Raw genomic sequence first — 25,960 nt, 5'->3', positions numbered from 1 at the left:
TTATTTTATTATTTTTTATTTATTTATTTTGAGACAGAGCTAGAGAGCATGCACAAGCATCTAGCATGCAGAGCTAGAGGAGCAATGGGATAGGGAGAGAGAATCTCCAGCAGAGTCCACACCGAGCACAGAGCCTGAGGCAGGACTCAGTCTCACGACTCTGAAATCATGACCTGAGCCTCAATCAAGAGCAGAGTGCTTAACCAACTAAGTCACCCAGGAGCCCCATGATTGACATTTTAAATTGGTATGGGATTCAAAATTGTTGGGAAACTTGTAAATAATCTCCTCCCATAAGATGAAGGCAGCACATTCCCCTCTGATAGCAATCAGGCAGCACAGCCAGGCAAGCCCAGTTGGTGTAAGGAGAGTGGTAGCCACATGGCCAAAAGTTTAAAGTGTCACTGCAGCAAGGAAGCCCGTTTAAGAGTCCATGTACTGCCCTGGAACTTAAGGAGCAGGGATTTTAAAAGACCACTGAGAGATTCAGTAATGCCAGAGGCCTGCGATGGTAGGGGAGGTGAAAGTTCCATTGGACGTCCTGCAGGAGAGCCTAGGGCCATGTTATACGGGCAGTAAGATGAGATCCTTGAGCTGAGTCAGTGGTGCCAAGGAGGGCTGAATGGGGGCAGGACGGACTTAGGAAAGAAAGACGATCTGTCCTGGTGGGTGTAGCCAGCAGTAGGCTGGGAAATGTATCTACACACGTAATAGTGAAGCAGATAGTGCCAGTGACAGAGGCAGTGGTCTATGAAATCAAAGGGCCAGTGGCTGAAAGGGTGGTCCTCCCCCCACCCCCCCACCCCCCTACCCTCTCCCCACCCCCGCCTTGCAGCATGACCAGTTTCCAGTGTTTGGGTTAGGAGTGTCATTTGCAATTCAGAACAATGCATTTGCTAGGGCTGCCACAAGTGTGGTGCCCTGCTGTCGGCCCAGACCAGTGTGGCAGCAGCACTCTCGTGACCTGGAGATGTGGGAGCAATATGGAGTGTGGGAGTGGTAACCAAGAAAGGCCAGAATGGTGGAGCTGAGGAGTCCCGGTTTAACACGGGGTATGGGGAGCCTGCAGAGTGGTTGGTAGGGTCAGAGGTTGAGAACCCAAATGGCTGGTGACCCAGATTAGAGGAAAGGCATATGCCTTGTGGTTAAGCATAGCCTTTGTGTGGTCATTTGTATGCACTGAAACCTGGGTAACTTTCCTTGGCAATGGTTCCTGGGCAATGTCCCTCCCAAATAGGATGGCCTTGAACATGAAAATCATCCAGCTGCCATTGACCCGACCAAACTGGAGACAGTTAACAACTGTCCATGAGTCAAAAAAACCCTAGACTAGAGGCTTGTCATGGGAACCTCCTCTGCACACCCATTTGTACCACCCCCAGCTCAATAAGCTGAGCTGCCCCACATGCCATCTTTGATAAGCATGGCGCTGCCGGCAGGATAGCACACCGCCACTCTCTTTCCAACTGGAAAGGGAATTCATAAAATAAAAGGGAGGGCTGGGGAAATCACATAGACTACAGCCAGAGAAGCAAAGCAAAGGAAAATATGAAGGAGAGGATAAGAGATACGAAGAAAGAATCAGAACGTCAGACATAAAGCCAGTTAGTTCCACAAGGTAAGAACAAAGACAGTGGGAGAAAGACAATATGTGAAATACTGAAAATGTTCAAAAATCTATGAAACTTAAAAATACTTGATATCAAAAAGTACAAGTTCCAGGAAAGGTAAATAAGAATAAATACAAACTTAGATATTGTCCCAGAAACTTGAGAACACCAGATAAAATACTATTTTGCAAAGTAGGGAAGAAAAACATGTTAGAAGAAAAAAAAAGAACTATTTAAGAGACAGTGGATTTCTTAATGGCAGAAAGAAACCAGGAAACAATAAAATGAGTAAGCCTAGGAAAATGTATACCAGGAAAAAACACTATCTAAAGAGTAGCTGCCATAGTGGCCATTGGTATCAGACACACAAAACTTTAAGAAAATAGCGGTATCAGAAATAAAGGTGGCATTTCATAATAACAGAAGGAAAAATTTACTCAGAAGGTTAAACTTTTGAGCTAGTATGCACTCATTAGCAGATTCAAAGTATAAAGAATAACAATTGAGAGAAACACAAGAAGAAATTGGCAAATGTTATAATCTTAGTAGCTATTCTATTCCATAAATGTTGAATCAGACTAAATAGAGTAAAGCTACTGAAGACTGTTAATAACACAAATAACATGTGTAAGCAGAGAAATGAATAGATGAGCAGAGGCCATTGAATATTGACTCACAGTACAGTCATGAGAATAAATCAGCCAGAGCTATTCAAATGCTCTCCTGCTTAGGCATAATGCCATTAAACAGTTTGTAGTCAAAGTTCCCCAACTGTCCCAAGAATATCTTGTTTTACAGTTTTTTTAAATTGAGATCTAATCAAGTTTCAATCAAAGCATCTGGTTATGTCTCTTTAGCCTCCTTTATTCTAGAACAGTCTCCCAGCCTCTGTTTTTGATGACCTCTGCTTCCATCATCACAGTCCCTTTTTCTGAGTCTGATCCCCTTGCCTCTCTCATGTAGGACCTTGTGATTATATCAGGCCCACCTGAATCATCAGGAATAATCTCCCCACCTCAAGACTCTTAAGTCCCTTTTCCCACGTAAGGTGACATATGCATAGGCTCCAGGGATTAAGATGTAGATATTTGGGGGCCACTCCATTCTCTCCAGTGCTGTGGGATTGCAGATGAAGTTAGTGAAAGGCCTGCTTCCTGCTCAGACGTCAAGATAAATGAAATGTGTTCCTCTGCGCAGACACATGGATATCATGCTAATCCTTGGCAATAGCATTCAACTGCAGCCTCCCAGCCCCCCAGTGCAGCACTGGAGGGGTCAGGCCTGGGTTGTAGGAGTTACACCAGTCTCCTTTGGGGGAAGAGGTAGGAACTTGAGTCATATTTCTGGTCTCAGGGCTCTACCTAGTTACATTCACAAAATTCTACAAAGAACTGTGGATTGACACAAAGGAGATAAATAACAGGTGTACGCTTTCCAAACTTAAAACATCAGTTCTTTATATACTCTGTGCTATGTGACTTGAAACAGGCGGCATCTATTTTTTTCCTCGGAGAGACCTGAATAACCTGATACCTTCCCTGCAAAAACATGTTGCATAAAGTGTAAATAGAGATGTATGAGGATGATGTGCTGTATGGTAACAATATATGGTCAAAGCACAGTGAAGTTGCATTTTAGAGTGTCTAGAAGAATAAATTGGACATTGATTAGCCAGGGGCAAGGGCATAGATACACAAAGGCAGGGTTGTGAAAGGTTGAAGATCACTCAGGAAATGGAAGTAAGACCAGTGTGGGTCCAGCACAGGACATGATGGAGAGAAAGAATGATGGCACATGAAGAAGGATCTCCATTGGGACCAGATTCTCTCTTCCTTGAGGCCATGTTTGGAATCACTGGTACAGTCATATTTCTCTACACTTGGAAAAAATGCCATTTTTTAATATCTCAAACTTCTACCCAAACCTGAACAATTTCTAAAAGAACTCAGGCAAAACAGGCATTCCATTTACGAGGAAGCAGTAGCACCAACAGGTATGGCAGGCAACAATTGCTGACATCTGCTCCACTGGCCTGTTTGAATTTTCCACCGTTGGAGTCACTTCTTGAAGTTCACACTATGTCCCACGGCCCTTGTGAAAGCCAACCTGCCAGACTGGTAACCTGTTAACTTTATTTTTAAAACACATCATGAGTGCTGCAAAAAATACGTGCAGCAGGCCTGGGTGTGCCTCAAACAGACTACATATCTGTGAAGCATCCAGTTGGCTTGAACATTCTGGGTGGATAGGAAATATTTTTATACAAAACATTAATAGATATATCACAAGGAAGAATGGAAAACTCATTTTAACTTTTTAAAAAGATTTTATTTATTTATTTGAGAGAGAATGAGCAAAAAAAAAGAGAGAGAGAGAGAGAGAATGAGCGAGAGTGGCAGAGAGAGAGAGCATGAGTGGGGGGAGCAGCAGAGGGGAGGGAGAAGCAGACTCCCTGCTGAGCAGGGAGCCCAACCAAGGCCTCGATCCCAGGACTCTGAGATCATGACCTGAGCCTAGACACGTAACCAATTGAGCCACCCAGGTGCCCCTCATTTTAACTTTTTAATGGACCCTATTTTCTAAAATGTTTTTAGGTTCACAGCAAAGTTGAGAAGTTGGCACAGAGATTGCCCATACACCCCTCCTCCCACATACCTAGCTTCACCACCAAAGACTGCGTTCTGGTTCAAGATGGCAACGTAGAAAGATCCTGAACTCACCTCCTCTCACAAACCGCTGAGTCCATAGTTACAAATGAAACAATTTCCTCTATAAGCCCCTAAAGGCTGGCTGAGTGACAGCTACACATCGGGCAAATGGGAAGACCAAATTGAAATCGGTAGGACAGGCTGGGACAAAATCTCACTATAAATCCTAACTTCACAGGATCCCTGGGTGGCACAGTGGTTTAGCGCCTGCCTTTGGCCCAGGGCACGATCCTGGAGACCCTGGATCGAATCCCACGTCGGGCTCCCGGTGCGTGGAGCCTGCTTCTCCCTCTGCCTATGTCTCTGCCTCTCTCTCTCTCTGTGTGTGTGACTATCATAAATAAATAAAAATTAAAAATAAAATAAAAAATAAATCCTACCTTCAGCGCCACATCCCACAACTGAAAGGGAACTCAAAGCTCAGGGCTTCTCCCTAAGGAACAAAGTGTCTATACCCCACATCAGGCACAATTTTTAAGGCATATACCTCAGAGATGAATCTCCAGAACATCTAACTTTGAAAACCAAGGACTATGTCCCAAGACTATGTAGGAAACTGAGAAACAGCTCTTCAGGGGCTCATGCACCCAGACTCCCCACCTCGGGACCCCGCAGCACAGAGGCAGCAGGTCACACCCAGACTTAAAGCAAAGGAGGCTCACATGTTTAATAAGAGTAACAAACAGCAAGTGATGGTGAGGATATGGAGGAAAGGGAGCCTGTGCCCTACGGTTGGAAAGGTAAATTGGTACAGACATTGTGGAAAACCGTATGGAGATTTCTCAAAATATTTTAAAAAATTGATCTACCATATGATCCAGGAAATCCACTTTTGTGTATTTATTGACTTTAAAAAGATTTTATTTATTCATTTGACAGAGAGAGAGCACAAGCTAGGGGAGCAGCTGGCAGAGGCAGAGGGAGAAGCAGGCTCCCCACTGAGTAGGGAACCCAATGTAGGGTTCAATCCCAGGACCCTGGGATCATGACCTGAGCCAAAGACAGACACTTAACCGACTGAGCCACCCAGGTGCCCCCACTTTTATGTATTTAACCGACTGAGCCACCCAGGTGCCCCCACTTTTGTGTATTTAACGAAGAAAATGAAAACATAATTAAAAAAATATATGCACTCCCATGTTCATTACAAAATTATTTATAATAGCCAAGATATGGAAATAACCTAAGTGTTCTTCAATGAATAAATGGGGGGGGGTGTGATATATATGTATATATTCCATATATATGGAATATAATAATAGTGGAATATTATTTAGCCAAAAAATAAGAATAAGGGGCACCTGGCTGGCTCAGTCTGTAATCAGAGTTGTGAGTTCGAGCCCCACATTGGGTATAGAGATTACTTAAAAAAAAAAAAAGAAAGAAAGAAATCTTACCATTTGCAACAATATGGATAGACCTCAAGGGCATTATGCTAACTGAAGTAAATGTGACAGAGAAAAACAAATACTATAGGATCTCTCTTATATGTGGAATCTAGAAAAAATATGCATTTTTAAAACTGGGCTCATAGATATAGAGAACAGATGGTGGCTGTCACAAGTGAGGGGAAGGTATTAGGAGAAATGGGTGAATTATTTGGTTACATAAAATGAATTTTTAAAAATATCCCCCCACAAAAACAATAAAATAAAAGTTATTATAAAAATTATATCTTAAAAAAGGTAAAGAGCAAGCATGATGGAAGAGGTATGTAAGATACAAAGAAGACCCAATTAAACTTCTGGAAATGAAAAAAAAAGAAAACAATTCAAATACAAACAACACTCTGAACAGGAGAAACACCAGACTGGACACTATTGAAGAAAAGATTAGTAAACTCGGAGATGTAACAATAGAAACTATTCAAAATGAAGGGGTCTCAGAAAGCAAAAGCATCCTGTAAATGAAATAGTCACTATTTTATTTGACTTTTGGCTAAGGAAAATGTTCATTTAGATATGCAGTTAAGTCAGAGGCAACTTAGAGTTACAGAGTGGACCCCCTCATTTTACAGATAGGAAAGCAAAATTCAGAATTAAGATCAAAACCAGAGTCTTGCACCCCATAGTAGGTCACAGAGTATCAGGTGCATATGAGTCAATGTTTTCCACTTACAAAGTCTTCTTTAACCTAGTTAACAAAATTCTCATAAATATTTCAAATTGCGTTTACTCTCTTTAAGGGCCTCAGTTGTCTGATAATAACAAAAAGAGAAATTCTAATTACTTCACTAAATCTTACAAATCTAGTAAAATTAAGCTTATGAATTGATTCTTAAATTCTCCTAAACTTTTTTAAATTAGGTAAAGTCATCTAACCTTTGAATCTAAAATCCCAAGTCTATATACTAAAATACTCAATAACACATTAACTTCTCATTGCAAGCCTCATCTATTGGATATTCCAGTATGTCAAAGTTGCTTCTACATAAAAAGTATTTACGAAATGTGCCAACATTACTCTTAAAATTAGTAATACTGTGGTTTGATTTAATGTGCTACATTTCTACAATAAATGTAAGATTTCAAGAAATAAAGTTAGTTGCGAAGGGAATAGTTATGGTATCCCACGCCTGTGGGGGCTACTTCCCCAAGCAAATTGGGGTTACTTCCTCAGCTGGCGGCTAATTCTCTTCAGCCAGCGATTGGGGGCAGGGAGTCACCCCTAGAGCTATAGATGCACATGGGGACTTTTATTTAATCCAGACCTGCCACACTGAAATTCTGATGGCCATTGTGCTGAAAGGGAACCCTAATATGAGTTTATTTCTGCCCCACCTGCTCTGTGACTTGTGTCAGCTCTAGAGCTATTGATAAATTCACCAACCCACCGCAGCCCGCTTCACTGCTGGGTTGTAGAGGGCCAGCCCAAGTGCTGATTCCATTCTGGCCCCTCTTGTTGCTTCAAACTTGACAAGGGACTGTGAACTCCGTGGTCTTCTGGCCTGGTCCCCTCCTGTCACTCAGGCCTCAGACAGGCTATCTCTAACAAGCCCATCGATACTCATCAGGTCTGGCACATCTTCCAATGTGCTTTTCTCTGAAATATATTTGTGTCTTTACCATCCAGATACCCTGAAAGGAAGCTATTGAGAATGCTTCTGGCTCCCCTGTTTTGACTTCTCTCACTTAAATTAACATTAAGCATAGTAGTGAATGCCCACTACTCTCCTCTCCTAACTTCTCACTCTCTTCTCCTAACCTACACCTCTCCTAACTTCTTCAGAGAATATTTTTCTTGGCAGGAATGACTGTTTTGAGAATTGACCTTTCTTTTAAGCACCTGTCTGTTATACCTACATAGAAAGATGTCCCTGGAAGAAATGAAAGATCCCAAGCTGGTGGGAAAATACATAGAACCAGAAACCAGAGAAGTGAATGGAATCCTTATGACCAAGATAATAAGTGATAATTGGGACAACATCTGGAATTTCCAAGCAAAATCTGATGATCTCCTCATTGCATCCTACGCAAAGTCAGGTAGGTTTGGGAAACTCACAGTGGGGAAGCCAAGCTGTAGAGGAGTGGTGATGCGTGGAGGGCCTCCTTATTTTAAAACTGCGAAAAATAAATAATAAATAAAATAAAATAAAATAAAATAAAATAAAATAAAATAAAATAAACTGCAAATTTTCACCAGAGCTGGCCCTGGGAAAACTGAAACCAGACTTGCTTCTGAGCTCCAATTCCCCAGGATCCAAGGTTCTCCTGTTTGTGTAGGTCCCTGATAAAGAAAGAGATTGCCAGATCCTGAATTACGAAGTTATTTAAAAAGCAGAGTCTGAGAAATTACATAAAAGTTTTCACAGTAATCTTGCCAAGCCATTCCTGGTTCCCATCCAGCAATCTGGGAAGTGACCGCACTCTTTGCCCATAAGAAGCATCTCTTAGTGGGGGACACTAACATGGAAATGAGGGCTTTCACCCCAATATAAAACATTCTTGAAGCTTTAACAAGTTTGGAAAAGTTTCTCAGTGGCCATTAAACTCCACAAGAGGAACTCTCGGTATTCATTACCAGAAAGATTTCAGAAGAGGGTCCATTTACCATAGTTCTTTGAACCTTCCTTGGAACATTTCTGTCCCCGGTGTCTGGGAAGTCCCTCCTTAGCCTCACTCTGTTCTCATGACTTAGCATTACTTAAACTAAGGCAGGGGCTTCCTGTCAGCAGGGCTCAATTTCTCAAGAATCTCCTTTTCTGTCTCCTTTGCCCTGGACACTTCTCCTGCCCAGAACTGAACTTGGATTTGCATTGCACCTTGGAACAGGAATTTTTTTTCAGCTCATCTTTGAAATTATGCAGTCAATCTCAAAGCCCCTCAGGACATCCCCCAAGTCTCCAGCCTTATCCCTACCTCCCCCACCACCTCTTACCCCCTGGGAACCTATATACAATAGGTTCCAATGTGGAAATGTGACTGTCTTTATTCTGGTTCCTGAGGTTCCCCACCTGGGAGCCTGAGATGCCCTGGCTTCTTAATGCAGATGGACATTCCAGTCCTGCTTCAACACTTCACTCCAAAGCTACCATCTCAACGGAGCCTTACTGACGCCTTCGGCAGCAAGTTGACTGTCCTCCTCTGAACTCAGACAGTCCTTTGAATATTCTTTTTGCCCCTTATTCTATAGTGTTCATCTTCTAGTGATCTGTGTATATGTCATATGTATCAGTGAGCAGCAGGTCTGCCTAAGAGCAAGAGAGACACCAAATACTTTTGATGGGAAAAGGAAAATGGATATCGGTGGACAGTGAGCACAGTCTAGCTCTTTGCCGGCCTATTGGCACTCCTCTTCTGTGTCAGTTAAGAGTCAACTTGGCTACAAGTGTTAGAAAACCCAAAAGAAAAAGCAGCCTGGTGATTAGTAGTCAGGATTAAAATGTTGGCTGCATTATCGAAGACCTTTCTGACTTCCTCCACACATTCCAAAAAGCAGCAAGAAGGTAGGAAAGGAGGAATAAGGTCATGTTCCTCGTCTTGAAAGACAACTTCCCAAAATGACATGGCCATGTCATGCAAGAAAGACTGGAGAATATTACCTTTGAGGCAAGTAGCCATATCCCCAGATGAAAATCAAGGATCTATTAATTTGAGAAAGAAAGGAAGAATGAATATAAGCTAGGCAAAAGGTAGTCTCTGTCCCAACTTATCTAATCCAAAAAGATTGTAAACTTGTTAGGACAAGGACAGTGGTTAATTCATCTTTGCATCTTCCTACATGCATTTGATTCAATATTCATTCGTTCAAACTATGTTTACTAGGTGCAAAGCCCTGTGTGAGGCACTGGGGATTAAAGAGGAAGTGATAAGTGAGCTGCTTCTGCTTAACATTCAGCATATGTGAATTTTACTGCATACATAAATAATCGAGGAAATGAATTAACTTGTGCAGTGAGTGGATGAAATTAACAATAACCAATACTCTAGGCACAACCTGGACACAAGAAATTGTGGACATGATCCAAAATGACGGAGATGTGCAGAAGTGCCAGAGGGCCAATACCTTCGACCGGCATCCTTTCATTGAGTGGGCTTTACCCCCACCCCTCAACTCAGGTAAGTTTGCCCAAATAAAACTCATGAAGCTATAACTAAGACCCCTGACCACTGTGCTAGGTCAGTTTGCATCTGAAAAGAGAATTATTTCTACAGCCTTCTGGAAAAAATTTCCAAGGGACACCGGGAAAGCAGTAAAGGTCAACATACTCCCTTCAATGGAGAAATTAGACTTCCAAATCTCTATTCTAAAATATATGATTGGGTAGCATGACACAGCACATTCTCTACTGGTGACTGGGAATTCAAGACTGATGATGAATGTATAACAGAGAAGGCAGGGTGATGATTCCTAGCATCCTCTTTCATCATGCTCCCTTCTTTTAGAGGATTGTCTTCAAATATATTTATCTATAACCTGTCTACCACCAAATCAAACCAAATTATATATATCATTATCATCAACAACTATATTTCACTTCAAAGATACTAAGAAATATAAGACACAGACAACACCCTTAAAAAGCTTGAAATCAATTAGAAATAAAGGAGATGGGTACACCTGGGTGGCTCAGTGGTTGAGCATCTTCCTTTGGCTTTGGGCATGATCCTGGGGTTTTGGAATCGAGTCCCACATTGGGCTTCCCACAGGGAGCCTGCTCCTCCTTCTACCTATGTCTCTGCCTCTCTCTCTGTGTCTCTCATGAATAAATAAATAAAATCTTTTTTTAAAAAAAAGGAAATAAATGACGTGTTTTTATAAAGTAAATAGTGGCAAAGAGTAGCTTTTGTAATAGGAGGTCACCCAGCTTTTGTAATAGGAGGTCACCCAGTGCTGAGGTCATCCAAAGCCATAGACTTTGGAATCAAACAATTCAGCTTCAAATATTTTATCTAGGGGACACTGAGCAAATTATTAACTCTCAAAACCTAATATTTCTTCATTTTTAAAGGAATATCTATTAAAAACCCCTAATAGATTGAGCCAACTATTCTAGCACATTTAGTTCAAAAAAATTATCTTTTTTCCCATTGAATAACCTTGGCCCCTTTTACAAAATCAATTAACTATATGTATATGGGTATATTCTGGATTTTCTATTCTGTTCCTTTCCATCATGTGTCTACCTTTATAACAACACCACCCCTTTGGATTACTTTAGCTTTATAAGTTTTGAAATTAGGTAATATAAAATCTCCAAATTTTTTCTTCTTTTTAGAAGTTGCTTTATTTATTTCAGGATCTTTGTTAATTCTAGAATCAGGCCATAAGTTTCTACAAAAAAAAATCTGATATTTGGGTGGGATTGCATTGAATCTATTGATCTATTTGGGGAGGACTATTACTCTTACAAAGTCAGGTTTTCTGATCTGTGAATGTGGTTTATCTCTTCAATTACTTAGGCCTTGTTTAATTTCCCTCACAGTGTTTTGTACCTTCCACCACTTAAGTCTGGCACATCTCCAATCGAATTAAGCCATAAATATTTTTGTTTTATGCTACTATAAATTGTATTTTTTAGTTTAATTTTTAATTATTTGTGGCTCATATTCTGAAATATGATTGATATTTGTATTTGACCTTGTACCCTGCAAGTGTACTTGTACTAGCTTATTGGTTCTAGTAACTCTTATACATTCTGTTGGGTTTTCTACATGAACCATCATGTGTTCTGTAAATAAAGAAATTTTTACTTTTTCCTTTCTAGTTTGGAGATCTATTATTTCTTTTCCTTATTTTCTTGCACTCCCTGGAAACTCCAGTGCAATGTTGAACAGAAATCATAAGAAAAAAAAAAGAAATCATTAGAGCAGACATCCTTGTCTTGCTCCTGATCCTAAGGTAAAAAGGCATTCAGGTCTTACCATCAAATATGATGCTAGCCACACCTTTTTTGTAATGTTACTACAAAATGGCTAGAGTTATTCTTTTCTATGGCTGAGTAATATTCCATTGTGTATATATACACCACAACTTCTTTATCCATTCATCTATTGATAGATACTTGCTCTGCTTCCATAATTTGGCTTTGTAAATAATGCTTCAATAAATGTAGAAGGGCATTTTGATAGGGCTTGCATTAAATATGTAGATTGCTTTAAGTAGTATGGATATTTTAACATTTTTTCTTCCAATCTATAAACATGGAATATCTTTCTATTTTTTTGTGTTGTCTTCAATTTCTTTCATCAATGTTTTACAGTTTTCAGGGCACAGATCTTTTAGCTCCCTGGTTAAGTTTATTCCTAGGTACTTTATTATTTTGAGCAATTGTGAATCAAATTGCTTTCTTTATTTCTCTTTCTGTTGCTTCATTATTCTTGTATAGAAATGCAACAGATTTCGTACATTGACTTTGTATCCTGTGACCCTACCAAATTTATCAGTTCTAGTAGTTTCTTGATGGAATCCTTAGGTTTTCTATATCGTATCATTCACCTGCAAATGGTGAAAGTGTCACTTCTTCCTTACCAATTTGGATGCCTTTGTGTACCACTTTTCTGGTTTGCTTTTATTTTGAGTTTTTGTTTTTGTTTTAAAGATTTTAAGGATTTTATTTATTTATTCATGACAGACACAGACAGAGGCAAAGACACAGGCAGAGGGAGAAGCAGGCTCCCTGCAGGGAGTCCAATGCGGGACTCAATCCCACAACTCTGGGATCACCACCTGAGCTAAAGGCAGAAGCTGAAACCACTGAGCCACCCAGGCGTCCCATTGACTTTTTGTTTTTTGTTTAAGAAACTTTTAATTTTCTTCCTAGTGATTGGTTGCCTGTGTATTATTATCCCCTTTTATAAGTACTTAATCCTCTTTTCTCTTACTTAAAGTTTACCTGATCTGCCAGTTTCAAAGGAATTTTTTAATTCTTTCGATTACTTATACAACCACAAATAATCTCACTCTAAATTTTAAGTTGCATTTTTTCTACTTTGTTGGAAACTAAGATTTACATGTTCTTCCACCCATCCCCTTACCCTTTTAAATTTTAGTTCTAGTATTAAATATTGTGAAATGCTCATCATCAAGCCTTGTAATAATGTTTTCCTAGTCATCTCTCAGGGGAATTAAACTCACCCTACTAAATAGCTCAGGAATATATATATATATATGTATATATATATATATATACATATATATACATATATATATTGTATTCTGTGAGTTCTTGCAATTTTTAAAGATTTTATGTATTTATTCATGAGAGACATACAGAGAGAAGCAGAAACATAGGCAGAGGGTAGAAGCAGGCTCCCTACAGGCTCCCTACAGGGAGCCTGATGGACTCGATCCCAGGACCCCAGGATCATGACCTGAGCCAAAGGCAGACATTCAACCTCTGAGCCACCTAGGTGTCCCCAGTTCTTGCATGTTTTAAACTTTTTTCTATAATCTTGCTACTTGAAGCACAACTTGCTTGGGTATAATATCTTTCATTCACACTTCTTTAAGTTTCTTAAAAATGTTGCTGTGCTGTTTCCTTGCTTTATATGCTATTTTGGAGAAGCCAGTTTAATTCCCTTGACTTTATGAATCATTTCATCTGGAGACACTAAAGATTTTTTTTCTTAAAACACAATAATTTCACTTTGGTGTGAAATATGGTGCCAATAGGCAACTTTTTTTTATATATGCATGGTTAAGAAGATGTTGTGAGGGGGCACCTGGGTGCTCAGTCATTTCAGCATCTGCCTTCAGCTCAAGTCATGATCCCGGGGTCCTGGGATCCAGCCCCACATTAGGCTCCCTGCTCAGCAGGGAATCTGCTTCTTCCTCTCTCCCTCTATACCACCCCCTTGTGCATGCACTCCCTCTCTCCTAAAGGAGAGGGAGAGGCATGCATGATTGTGACACAGCTTTGTGAGAACCCCATCCACGATGCATGTAGATTCTAGGCACATTGAAAGGCTCATTGTAGGGACATTTTGTGGATTGCAGTTTATAATCCAGTGATAGGTCCATTAAAACTATGGTAGGGTGGTGAGAGTATAAACCTGCCAGCCAGATGGGTGTAATTTGATTACATCAGTAGGGCCACTCAGCCTGGGATATAATTTGAGGTATGGTGTAAGGATGGAATGACTCCTTTAAGCACCGCTCCCACTGGCACCATTTAATATAGAGGAAGATGAGCTCTGGGTCAGAATCCACATCTGGTAGCATGCTAAAAGAAGCTCTTCTAATAGGGCCTGCCACCCTTGGTGCCCAGCCATTCCTCAGAACAATTGTGTGCCTGGCTGACTTTTTTCCAGCACAGATATGGTTAGGCTGGAGTGATCTACCAACAACCCTATTACCCAGGCTAGCCACAACAGTGGCACTGCCGTATGTGAAGAACACTGACTCTCTTTCCATGTCAGACACACAGTCCAGGGAGCTTTTCAAGCTGCTAGAGAGGCTGACAGTGGGGATGCCACCAGCTGCACCTCCATTATCAGTGGGCAAGAGGTTGAGTGTGAGGGAGATACGTCTTCCTATTATCTGGAAAGCCCTATAATATCAGATTGAGCCCTTTTTCGAGGGTATAATTTTTATTTTAACAGTGAGGTCTTAGGAGCCATGCTGAGCCTCTGCTGGATTGAATCCCTGACCCAGTGCAGGATGGGAACTTGTTGCAAAACAGTGTGGGCTGTGAATGCCTCTGTCTCTAAAAGGGCTCAGGAAGCTGTCAAAATTTGGTGCTCAAGTTGCATGTGCTAGGCTGCCATGGGAGGCAGATCTTTGATCCAGATCCCCTGGGCAGCCAGATAAAGCTGTGCTCAGTCCAGAGACTCCACGAAGCCTAATCCGATGTCTCCATTGATTCAACTCAGAAGTCTGAACCCAGAGAGACTAAAGAAAGAGCCTGCTGTATGCTTGCTAGGCCAGCTACAAAGCAGTTTGGTGAGATTATCCCAAATGGAAAGAAGCTAGTTTGCATCTAACAGCACAAATAGGCTTTAGTAAAGTGGTGAGTGTAGAATGTGTTGCCCCCAAAAGGTGAAGGAAGACACCTAATATGTGCTGTGCCTGCCAAAATATAATAGGAGGCTTAATTATGAGAGGTTGATGTTTTATAGTGAGAGGGATTTCACAGTTCTCAGCTGCCTCCTGATGCTAAGAAACTTGAAAGAAATGGCTGTTTCTTGGACCTTATGCAAGGTAATGGCCCATCCTCTTTGCTATAAATGTGTTACTACATGTAAGTCTTCTGGATGGCATCTTTAAAGGGCTCTGGAAGGAGAATGTCACTTATATAATACCAAAGGTGACAGCAAGTTAGTTTGAGTGAATTTAAATCTTGTCTGCATAGGCTATATGTAATGGCAGGGGTACCTAAATAACCCAAGGGCAGCCAAATAAAGGTTCAAGGTGCCCTTGAAACTGAAAGCAAATTGAAGTTGGGAGTCTCCCATTGTCGGGACTGATTGAAACACATTGGCTAGATCTAGGACAGCACAGTAAGGACCCCAAAGTTTTGGGGTAGCACCTACTATCTCTATAATACTGGGAATGAGAACCTTAATGGCAGAAACCTATGCATTTAAGTTTCAATGGTCAATTGTTAGTCTCCATTCATTGGTGACCAGTTTTCACACTAGCCAGATTGAGCTATCAAAGTGTGGTGTGGTGGGCCTAATGACCCTGGCATCAAGTGTATCTCTAATGACAGACCAAAGGCCCTGTGTATCTTGCTTGAGACAATACTGTGGTGTATTTAGTGTTTTCTCTGGAAGGGGGCAGTTGGGCAGGTTCCCATTTGGCAGGTCCTATGAGAACTCTAGAATTTGTGTTTGTTGCATCAGTCATGTCATAAGGCAAGGGCACCCATGCCTGTAATAGGAAAAAAGAGAGCCATGGAGGCCACCACCACTGGCAACTGTTTTGGAAATATGGTGCCAATAGGCATATCCAACTTGATTTTTACTCCCTTTGTGGTTTAACCTGCTCAGACTCGTAGGCTGTATGAGGTTCCTTCAGGGAATTTAGAAGTATTACCTAGAATTACTATGACTTGAGCTCTGATATTTAACAGATCCAAGAATGTCTGATTACTGCCTTAATCCCTGTGGACTGGCAGAGTCATGAATAGGTGATTGTCCCCAGGAGATTACAAGCTCCAGCAGCTGTTCCATTCTAGGATAATACTCTGCAGATTTGTCAGGGCCACAGGTCAGTAATATTGTTTGGCGTAGAAAGAACTTTGGGACCCTCTGCCAGGACCTGGATTATTGAGATTGAGCTCTGTTGCAAGATAATCACGGGGTTTTGAGAGGAGCTTGTGCCAGAACTGTCCAGATATGAGATCACTGGAGACCTGCAGCTAGCAGAGCTGCCAAAATAAAGCCTAGTACTATTTAGGGCCATCCTGGGTGTTGATGCCTATTGGGACTGGCATGGGGATTACAGGACCAGGTGGTGGGAAACATGCTGGCCCTAAGATTTTGGGCATGATTTATGGACTGTAAAATTTCAGAATTTGGAACCACCTCCCTTATGAAGAGCTGTCATGTCTATCCCCAGCATGGCCTCTTGAACATTATGGGAAGTCCCCGTAAAATTAAGTTTGGCCCTGTCATTCAGTAGGAGAAGGGGATGCTCCTTAGAAGAAGAATTCTCTAGATTCAGGGTCAATTGAGGGTCCCTCAGAACTGGAGATGAAACCAGATTATCTGAATGGGTTGCTATATCCAATGGAGTGATAGACCCACTGAACCATATCAATCGTATGGGGATGGAGTTGGACTTCACTTAAGGCCTTCCCCTGGCTTTGAGAGTTTGTAGTATTAACTATGTTAGAAGGGCAGGCTCGGTCCTAAGCCATTAAAATCCAAGTAAGCACTGAAAGAAATTGAGGAAGACACAAAGAGATGGAAAAATATTCCATGCTCATGGATTGGCAGAATTAATATTGTGAAAATGTCAATGTTACCCAGGGCAATTTACACGTTTCATGCAATCCCTATCAAAATACCATGGACTTTCTTCAGAGAGTTGGAACAAATTATTTTAAGATTTGTGTGGAATCAGAAAAGACCCCGAATAGCCAGGGGAATTTTAAAAAAGAAAACCATAGCTGGGGGCATCACAATGCCAGATTTCAGGTTGTTCTACAAAGCTGTGGTCATCAAGACAGTGTGGTTCTGGCACAAAAACAGACACATAGATCAATGGAACAGAATAGAGAACCCAGAAGTGGACCCTCAACTTTATGGTCAACTAATATTCAACAAAGGAGGAAAGACTATCCACTGGAAAAAAAGACAGTCTCTTCAAGAAATGGTGCTGGGAAAATTGGACATCCACATGCAGAAGAATGAAAGTAGGCCATTCTCTTATACCATACACAAAGATAAAGTCAAAATGGATGAAAGATCTAAATGTGAGACAAGATTCCATCAAAATCCTAGAGGTCAACACAGACAACACCCTTTTTGAACTTGGCCACAGTAACTTCTTGCAACATCCATCTATGAAGGCAAGGGAAACAAAAGCTAAAATGAACTATTGGGACTTCATCAAGATAAGAAGCTTTTGCACAGCAAAAGATACAGTCAACAAAACTAAAAGACAACCTACAGAATAGGAGAAGATATTTGCAAATGGCCTATCAGATAAAGGGCTAGTTTCCAAGATCTATAAAGAACTTATTAAATTCAACAACAAAGATACAAACAATCCAATCATGAAATAGGCAAAAGACATGAACAGAAATCTCACAGAGGAAGACATAGACATGGCCAACATGCACATGAGAAAATGCTCTGCATCACTTGCCATCAGGGAAATACAAATCAAAACCACAATGAGATACCACCTCACACCAGTGAGAATGGGGAAAATTAACAAGGCAGGAAACAACAAATGTTGGAGAGGATGCGGAGAAAGGGGAACACTCTTGCACTATTGGTGGGAATGTGAACTGGTGCAGCCACTCTGGAAAACTGTGTGGAGGTTCCTCAAAGAGTTAAAAATAGACCAGCCCTACGACCCAGCAATTGCACTACTGGGGATTTACCCCAAAGATACAGATGCAATGAAACGCCGGGACACCTGCACCCCGATGTTTATAGCAGCAATGTCCACAATAGCCAAACTGTGGAAGGAGCCTCGGTGTCCATCGAAAGATGAATGAATAAAGAAGATGTGGTTTATGTATACAATGGAATATTACTCAGCCATTAGAAATGACAAATACCCACCATTTGCTTCAATGTGGATGGAACTGGAGGGTATTATGCTGAGTGAAATAAGTCAGTTGGAGAAGGACAAACATTATATGTTCTCATTCATTTGGAGAATATAAATAATAGTGAAAGGGAATAGAAGGGAAGGGATAAGAAATGGGTAGGAAATATCAGAAAGGGAGACAGAACATGAGAGACTCCTAACTCTGGGAAACGAACTAGGGGTGGTGGAAGGGGAGGTGGGTGGGGGGTGGGGGTGACTGGGTGATGGGCACTGAGGGGGGCACTTGATGGGGTGAGCACTGGGTGTTATTCTATATGTTGGCAAATTGAACACCAATAAAAAATAAAATAAAAACAAAACAAAACAAAAAATCCAAGTAAGCAGAGGATAGGATTTTCCCTCTATATCTTTAGGACCTTTGGGTTTGGATTCTCCTTTGTGATTAGAAATCCCAGTTATGACACTGAGATCATCCTCAGCTACAGCTTTTGCTTTAACTCTGGTTGAATTAGTCTTAGAACAGCCCCTTGTGGGTTGGAGGTTAGATCACCTGTGTCTCTCCAGAATTTGACCTTCAGGCTTCTTTTTTTTTTTTTTTTTTTAAGATTTTATTTATTTATTCATGAGAGACATAGAGAGAGGCAGAGACATAGGCTGAAGGAGAAGCAGGCTCCCTCTGGGGACCCCAGGATCACCCCCTGAGCTATAGGCAGATGCTCAACCACTGAGCCATGCAGGCGTTCCTGACCTTCAGGCTTTGGGAGTCTTTAAAAGGTTAAACATTTGAGGGTTCTTGTAAATACTGGCTAGTTGACTCATGACTGTGGGTTAAGTAATAGCTGCAGCCTGTATTAAACACTTTCAACAGCCAGTCAGCCTGTTGGACCCTGGCTCACGGGTGCCAACGTGTCCCGGTGGACGCCCCAGAGACTCAGACCCCAGACAGGCAGATGCAACAAGCAAGAGGGTTTATTGAACGTTTGCGCAAATGGGCTCTCCGCCTCAGAGGTGGCAGAGCCCCGATTGGCAATTACAGGCATCTTTTAAAGGCAAAAAAACCGCGGGAGTAGCATAGCATTCGGGTTATGACATGATTGATTTCTTTGAAGGTCAACACGACCATGTTCAGGGACTTTTCCAGTCAGGGCGAGGGGGGGGATAGTTTTCTTATCTCGGAAAAACAGAATGTTTTTGTTGTTTGAATTCATGGGAGGCGCCTGGATGGGCTGCCTCAGGGTTAGGCCTGGTCCCACTCATGGGGGTGGGGGTGTGGGGTTTCTTCATTCCCTCCTCTTTGTTTGGACTGATTTTAACCTTAAAATCTTAGGGAACTTTTATTTTTTCAGTTTGAAGGGTTATTGTTGAGTTGAGTTAGTACCAGAGCTTGGGTAATGGACAATCTTTCTCGGATGAACTGGAGCAGCCGGTTGAGGATGCAGGGGCCGAAAGTTAGCAGCAGGAGCAGGATAACTAGAGGGCCCATAATGGTAGAGATTAGGTCGGTCATCCAGGGAGACTGGTTAAACCAGCCTTCAAACCAGCCCTGCTGGGCCTCCCGGTCCCTTTGTCTTTTATTTAGCCTATTTCTGAGTTTGGCCATGGAGTCCTTGATGACTCCAGAGTGGTCGGCATAGAAACAGCATTCCTCTCCCAGGTCCGCACACAGTCCTCCCTCTTTCAGGAACAGTAAATCCAAGCCTCTCCTGTTTTGAAGTCCTACTTCTGAAAGTGAGGTAAGGGATTGCTCTAACTTAGAAACGGACTGCTCTAGTGCCTGTAGATCTTTATCTACAGCGGCTTGGAGTTCTAAATAACGTCGTGACCCCTGGGTCAGAGCAGCTGCGCCAGTACCCACCCCAGTAGCGACCCCTAGTCCTAGCATAACGGCCAGGGTAGGGAGACAGGCTCGCGCTGAAAACGGGTGGGATGTCTGTCATATTGATTTTTTAGAGTTTCAGCAGGGTGATAGAATACCCTGGGCATAATCTGCACCATAACACAGAAATCCTCAGAGTCATTTAGGACCTGAGCAGATACACAGGGGGTGAGGCCTTTGTTGCATGCCCACCAGGTGCCCGACTGGGGCACCAGGTAAAAGTCAGTCCCTAAAATCAGGGCGGTAGTATTGCAGAGTTCCTGGTAACCCCGGGTGAGTATAGTTAGCCTTGACAGTGATGTAATCCCAGGAGGAGGAGGGCCTCCCATCCTGTGTCTCCCGTAGTCTCGCACCCCCAATTTTTACAATAGAAGTGTTCCCCCCCTCCACAGGTGGGATTTAGCCTGCGATCTCTGTGGTACCCGGGACAGACATAAAAGGAAAGAGTGCTTAGCATGGCCCTTCTGTCAGGCGTGCCACATTCTCTCCATGGGTCTAATCCCAGTCGCCCTGGGGGGGGGGGGGCTTTCTTGGTTGGGGGCCCTAGAGATGTTGAAGTATCCCTCTAGGTCCCATGGGCTGGGGGCCCCTATGGTTAGCTTACATAAGTCAGGATATAGGTTAGGCCACCAGGTTCCCACGGGAGCAGTCTTTAGTTGTGGACCAGACCTCGTCACCCCCAGACGTTAGTACCTGCCAGGTTAACCTTTTGGGGGCATGAGGGTTACCTTTGGCGGGGGTGAAGAGCGCTAGGAGAGGTAGGAATATAACAATTGTCATTGAACAATTTTTGAAAGTCTTATCTTGAGCGGGTTTTGGGTGCGGTGGAGCTTCCATTGGAGTGGCTCGCCCGGTCCGTCCTGGCTGGCGTCAGCGGTGCTCGTTGATGGGGCGCACTTGATATGCGAGGCATGGACCCAAGCAGCAATACCGTCTACTTTTAGGGCGATTGGGGTGGTTAGTAGTACAGTGTATGGGCCCTTCCAGCGGGGCTCAAGGGTCCTGGACTGATGTCTCCTGACGTAGACGGAGTCACCGATCTGGAACGGGTGTGAGTTGGTTGCATCTCCAGGGCGGTAGACAGCTGCAAGGGGTCTCCAGATCTGGTGCTGGATAATCTGGAGCGCCTTTAGCCTGTCCTGTAAACCGGGAGTGTTAGCAATAGGGTCAATAGCAGAATCTAGTAAGTCCGTCACTGGTGGGGGACCTCCATAGAGAATCTCATAAGGAGTTAGTCCATGGCGCGTGGGAGTGTTCCGGACTCGGAACAGGACCAAGGGGAGGAGTTGGACCCAGTCTCTAGTGCCAGTCTCCAATGTCAATTTGGTTAGGGTCTCTTTAATTGTTCTATTCATTCTTTCTACCTGTCCTGAGCTCTGGGGTCTGTATGCACAATGTAATTTCCAATTTATCCCCAGTAATCTGGCCACCAACTGACTTACCTGGGAGATGAAGGCAGGGCCGTTGTCCGACCCTATTACCTTGGGCAGTCCAAACCGGGGGAAAATTTCTTCTAGGATTTTCTTGACAACCACCTGGGCAGTTTCTCGTCTGGTGGGGGATGCTTCTGTCCATCCTCCTGTGGGCCTAGTGCAGCGGCTCGTGCTGTTTTATTGGCCATCCTGCTCCCCTCTGCTACTGGGTCGTTGCTGTGCTGATGCCCCGGACAGTGAATTATACCCAATTTTCTGCTGTCAGTATAAATGCTGACCTTTTTGTCCTTAGCCTTTTTTAGGGCCTGAGTTAAGGCTATAAGCTCCGCCCTTTGAGCTGAAGTTCCAGGCTTTAGGGCACTGGCCCAGATGACAGTTTGTTTTTTGTTTTTTTTTATCTACCACGGCCGCCCCGGCTTTACGTTCACCATTTCGTAGAAAGCTACTCCCATCTGTGTACCAGGTTGCTTCAGCATCTGGCATAGGCTGGTCCGTCAAGTCCCCTCTGGTGCCATGGACCTCGGCTAGGATCTGGTGGCAATCATGCATTACCAGGGAGGGGGACTCAGTTTCCGGAAGAAAGGTGGCTGGGTTTAGGGATGTAGCCGTTTCAAACCGTATCCGCTCGGAATTCAGTAACATGGCCTGATAATGGGTGACCTGAGCGTTTGAGAGCCATCGATCAGGGGGCTGGCGGATGACTGTCTCTATGGCATGGGGGGGCCACCACAGTGAGGGGTTGGCCAAAGGCCAACTTATCTGAGTCTTTTACCAGGACTGCCACAGCCGCTATTATTCGGAGATGTGGGGGCCATCCTGCAGCCACGCTGTCTAATTTTTTGAAAAGTATGCCACGGGCCTTTTCCAGGGTCCCAGTTTCTGAGTTAGGACCCCTTTGGCTATTCCTTTGTGTTCATCAGCATATAGCGTAAATGGCTTGGTTACATCTGGGAGGCTCAGGGCAGGGGCAGTCAATAAGGCCCTTTTTATTTTGTCAAAAGCCAATTGTTGCTCCTTTCCCCAGTGGTAGGGGGTGTTGGATTTCGTGAGAGGATATAGGGGAGCTGCCAGCTCTGCAAACCCTGGTACCCAGAGGCGGCAGAACCCGGCACTGCCGAGGAACTCTCATAGCCCTCTGGCATTAGTGGGTGCTGGGATCAGGGCTACAGCCTTTTTGCGGCCCTCCGTCAGCCACCTCTGGCATCCTTCCAGAGATATCCCAGATAGGTCACTTGTCTCTGGCCTATTTGGGCCTTTTTGGCAGAGGCCCTATACCCCAGTCCTCCCAGTCTCTCGAGCAGGGTCCCCGTACCTTTTACACAATCCTGTTCTGTCTTAGCCGCTATGAGCAAATCATCCATGTACTGCAGGAGAACGAGGTCTGGATGGCCAACTCGGAAGTCTGCCAAGTCCTGATGCAAGGCTTCGTGGAACAAGGTGGGGGAGTTTTTGAATCCCTGTGGTAGCCTTGTTCAAGTGAGTTGTCCTGAGAATCCTGTCTCAGGATCTTTCCATTCAAAGGCAAAACTAGGCTGGCTTTGAGAGCTTAACTTTAGGCAAAAGAATGCATCTTTTAGATAGAGCTCAAGGGTCCTTCTGCCTCAGTTAAAACTGAATGTTGAGCTCTCGTAGCAACCAGGAAGGTCACTGGTTGGCCCCCCACTTTAAGGGTTATCCGAGGCTCGGGGGAGGGCTTCTGGCCCTGGCACCCCTAATCTTCATCCTCTAGGGACAGAACGGGAATGGGCTTCTTCTTAGGTCCCTGTGTTTGGCCCTTCTTTGGACAATTTTTAACTCAGTGTCCTTTTTCCTTGCAGCAGGCACACTGGTCTCATTCAACCCGTGGTTTTCTTTTGTCTCCCAGGTCCTTACTCTGTCCTGACTTACTCTGCCCTGAGCCCTGTACTATGGTGGCCAGTATCCCAGTCAGTTCTTTATTGCGTTTCTTTTATCTCTTTTATTCTCTCGTTCCTTTTGCTCTTTACGGATCCTTTCCTCCCTTTCCTCTGGGGTGTCTCTCTCTCTCTCTCTCTAAGTCCTGTAAGGTGTACCCCTGAAGTCCCTCCTACCGTTGTAACTTATTACAAATACCCGAGGCCGATTGTCCGATGAAGGACATGATTACATCTGGTTGTCGATCTTTGGCCAAGGGGCCAAAGGGGGTGTACATACGGTAGCCTTCCATTAATCTTTCCAGAAAACCTGCCGGCATCTCATCTTTTCCCTGCACTATAGCACGTACCTTTGCCAAATTGGTGGGGCGTCGCCCTGCCCCTTTGAGACCCGCTAGGAGTACCTGGCGATAGAGACGGAGCCGCTCCCTACCAGCAGCAGTGTCGTAGTCCCAGGTCGGGCGAACCAAGGGGAAAAGGTCCTCAATTTCATTAGGCAGCTGGGTCGGCCTCCCATCCGCCCCGGGGACGTTCTTCCGTGCTTTGAGGTAGACGCGCTGTCTCCTCCGTGGTGAGGAGAGTCTGCAGGAGCTGTTGGCAGGCATCCCAGGTTGGCTGGTGGGTCAACAGAATTGACTCAATTAACCCGGTTAGCGCCTGGGGGTCTTGGGAAAAAGTGGGGTTATGAGTTTTCCAATTGTGAAGGTCAGAGGCAGAGAAGGGCCAGGATTGCATCTGGCCGCCTACTGATCGGAGGGGATGTGCCTGGGAGGTCCAGACGTCTTCCGACTCTCCCCGTGCTCTCGTCGAAAGTGGAGGCGACTGGAGAGCGGGGGTGAAGTGAGGGGTCGCCCCTCTGCCCCCGTAGAGTCGGGGAACGGAGCTGAGGGAGCGGAGGGAGAGGTAGAGCGGGGAATAAGGGGAGTGACGCAGGGAGGGGGTGGGGGTCTCGGGCCCGGTCCCCCCTGAGAAGGGGTGAAGCATTTTATCCAGGGGGGTGGGTTTTTAGCGAGATCCTCCCAAACTATGATGTACGGCACCTGATCGAGGTGCCCACTGGGTCCTGGCTGAAAGACCAGGGCCTTCACCTGCAAGATAACACCAATGTTAAAAGTTCCGTCCCTGGGCCACCCAACGTTGAGAGTCGGCCACTCTGAGAAGCAGAAGGTGACCCATCTTGTCTTCTGACTTCGACCGAAAGATTGTGTGCCCGGCCGGCGACTTCTCTCCAGTGATCTAGAGTGAGGCTTAAGGGGGTGGTTACAGTCTGTCCCATGGGTGTAGAGAAGAGGTGAGCGGTGAGGAAGGGGACAGAGAGAAAGACACAGAACAAACAGATGCACACAGATGACAGGACCGGCACGGCGGATTCAGATGGGAGCCGTCGCGAACAACGACCGTCCCTGAAGAGGAGGGAGTGCCGGGGCTCGGTTCCTCTTCCAGACCACTCCGGAGTCCGACTCCGGAGGGGGACCAGGGGTCTCAGGGCACGTCTGCCTCCCCCGCTGGTCCAAATACAGAGTACAGCGTCCTGCAGGCACAATACAGACCCGGCACAATACAGACCCGGCCAGTCAGACGAACGGCCGAGACAGATATGACATTAGCGAGCTCGGTCTTACCTCCTACCGGTCTTAGGATTGAGCCTGGGGGCATCTCGGATCCCGGACGAGCCCCCAAATGTTGGACCCTGGCTCACGGGTGCCAACGTGTCCCGGTGGACGCCCCAGAGACTCAGACCCCAGACAGGCAGATGCAACTAGCAAGAGGGTTTATTGAACGTTTGCGCAAACGGGCTCTCGGCCTCAGAGGTGGCAGAGCCCCGATTAGCAATTACAGGCATCTTTTAAAGGCAAAAAAACCGCGGGAGTAGCATAGCATTCAGGTTATGACATGATTGATTTCTTTGAAGGTCAACAGGACCATGTTCAGGGACTTTTCCAGTCAGGGCGAGGGGGGGATAGTTTTCTTATCTCGGAAAAACAGAATGTTTTTGTTGCTTGAATTCATGGGAGGTGCCTGGATGGGCTGCCTCAGGGTTAGGCCTGGGCCCACTCATGGGGGTGGGGGGGTGGGGTTTCTTCAAGCCCCTTTTCCTATCTTATGCTCTATAGTCTTTTAAAATATTTTTAGTCTTAAGGCATGTAAAGTTTCAAATTTCAGTTTCTAATTCCTATTAACCCACCCCCAGATTTGATCTTGTGTATTGTCACTGTGGCAGACATCCCCAGTGGCCAGTCCCAGCTGCTTCCCTCTCCAAGGTGTCCTAAATCCACCTCATTGAGTTTGGGATCAGCCTCAATTAGCCCAGCGGTGGCAGGATGATTAGGGCTGGCCCCTAGGCCCCAAGAGTATAGAGCCAGTGCCTTGGCATGTTGGTACATCTTGACACTGATCAGTGCCCATGCCACCTTTACAAGTGTTTTACATTTAGTGGGAAGCTGGCTACTTTCCTCGGCACTTTAGTTGGTGCAGGTACCAGGTGCTCAGGTCATTTGTATTAGGCCATTAGATTTTGTACAATACACACCAGGAGTGGGACCATGTTACCCCTGGGGCCAGGGAACAAGGCTCCACAGCAGCAAGGTACACAGTGACAGAGGGTCCACAGGCCCCAGCCACTCTTGCCTTTTTGAGGGGCCACGACTTCCCCAGTGAGGGCATCCCTATCATCCAGGTTAGAACTCAGAGTCCTAGTGCATCCCACAGGCACAGCCAATCAAGTCAGGAGAGTCTCCTCTTAGGGGCACTGCATCTCTATCTGGTCTCA

General features: G+C 44.4%; 1 protein-coding gene across 1 annotated transcript in view; it reads left to right on the top strand.

Annotated features, from left to right (window-relative positions):
* The window catches only part of LOC112929131 (sulfotransferase 1C1-like), a 44,076-nt gene that overhangs the window by 7,347 nt on the left and 10,769 nt on the right, over nucleotides 1-25,960 (top strand). Inside the window, exons 2-3 of the mRNA XM_072742591.1 lie at nucleotides 7,625-7,800; nucleotides 9,748-9,876. Of these exons, the coding sequence (XP_072598692.1) occupies nucleotides 7,629-7,800; nucleotides 9,748-9,876 (301 nt within the window). The 5' untranslated portion in view covers nucleotides 7,625-7,628. The remainder of the gene's footprint in view (nucleotides 1-7,624; nucleotides 7,801-9,747; nucleotides 9,877-25,960) is intronic.

Source organism: Vulpes vulpes, chromosome 16, assembly GCF_048418805.1.
Source record: "Vulpes vulpes isolate BD-2025 chromosome 16, VulVul3, whole genome shotgun sequence".
Taxonomy (NCBI): domain Eukaryota; kingdom Metazoa; phylum Chordata; class Mammalia; order Carnivora; family Canidae; genus Vulpes; species Vulpes vulpes.
Note: the sequence above shows the minus strand (reverse complement) of the source record. Positions and strands in the feature narration are given on the sequence as shown.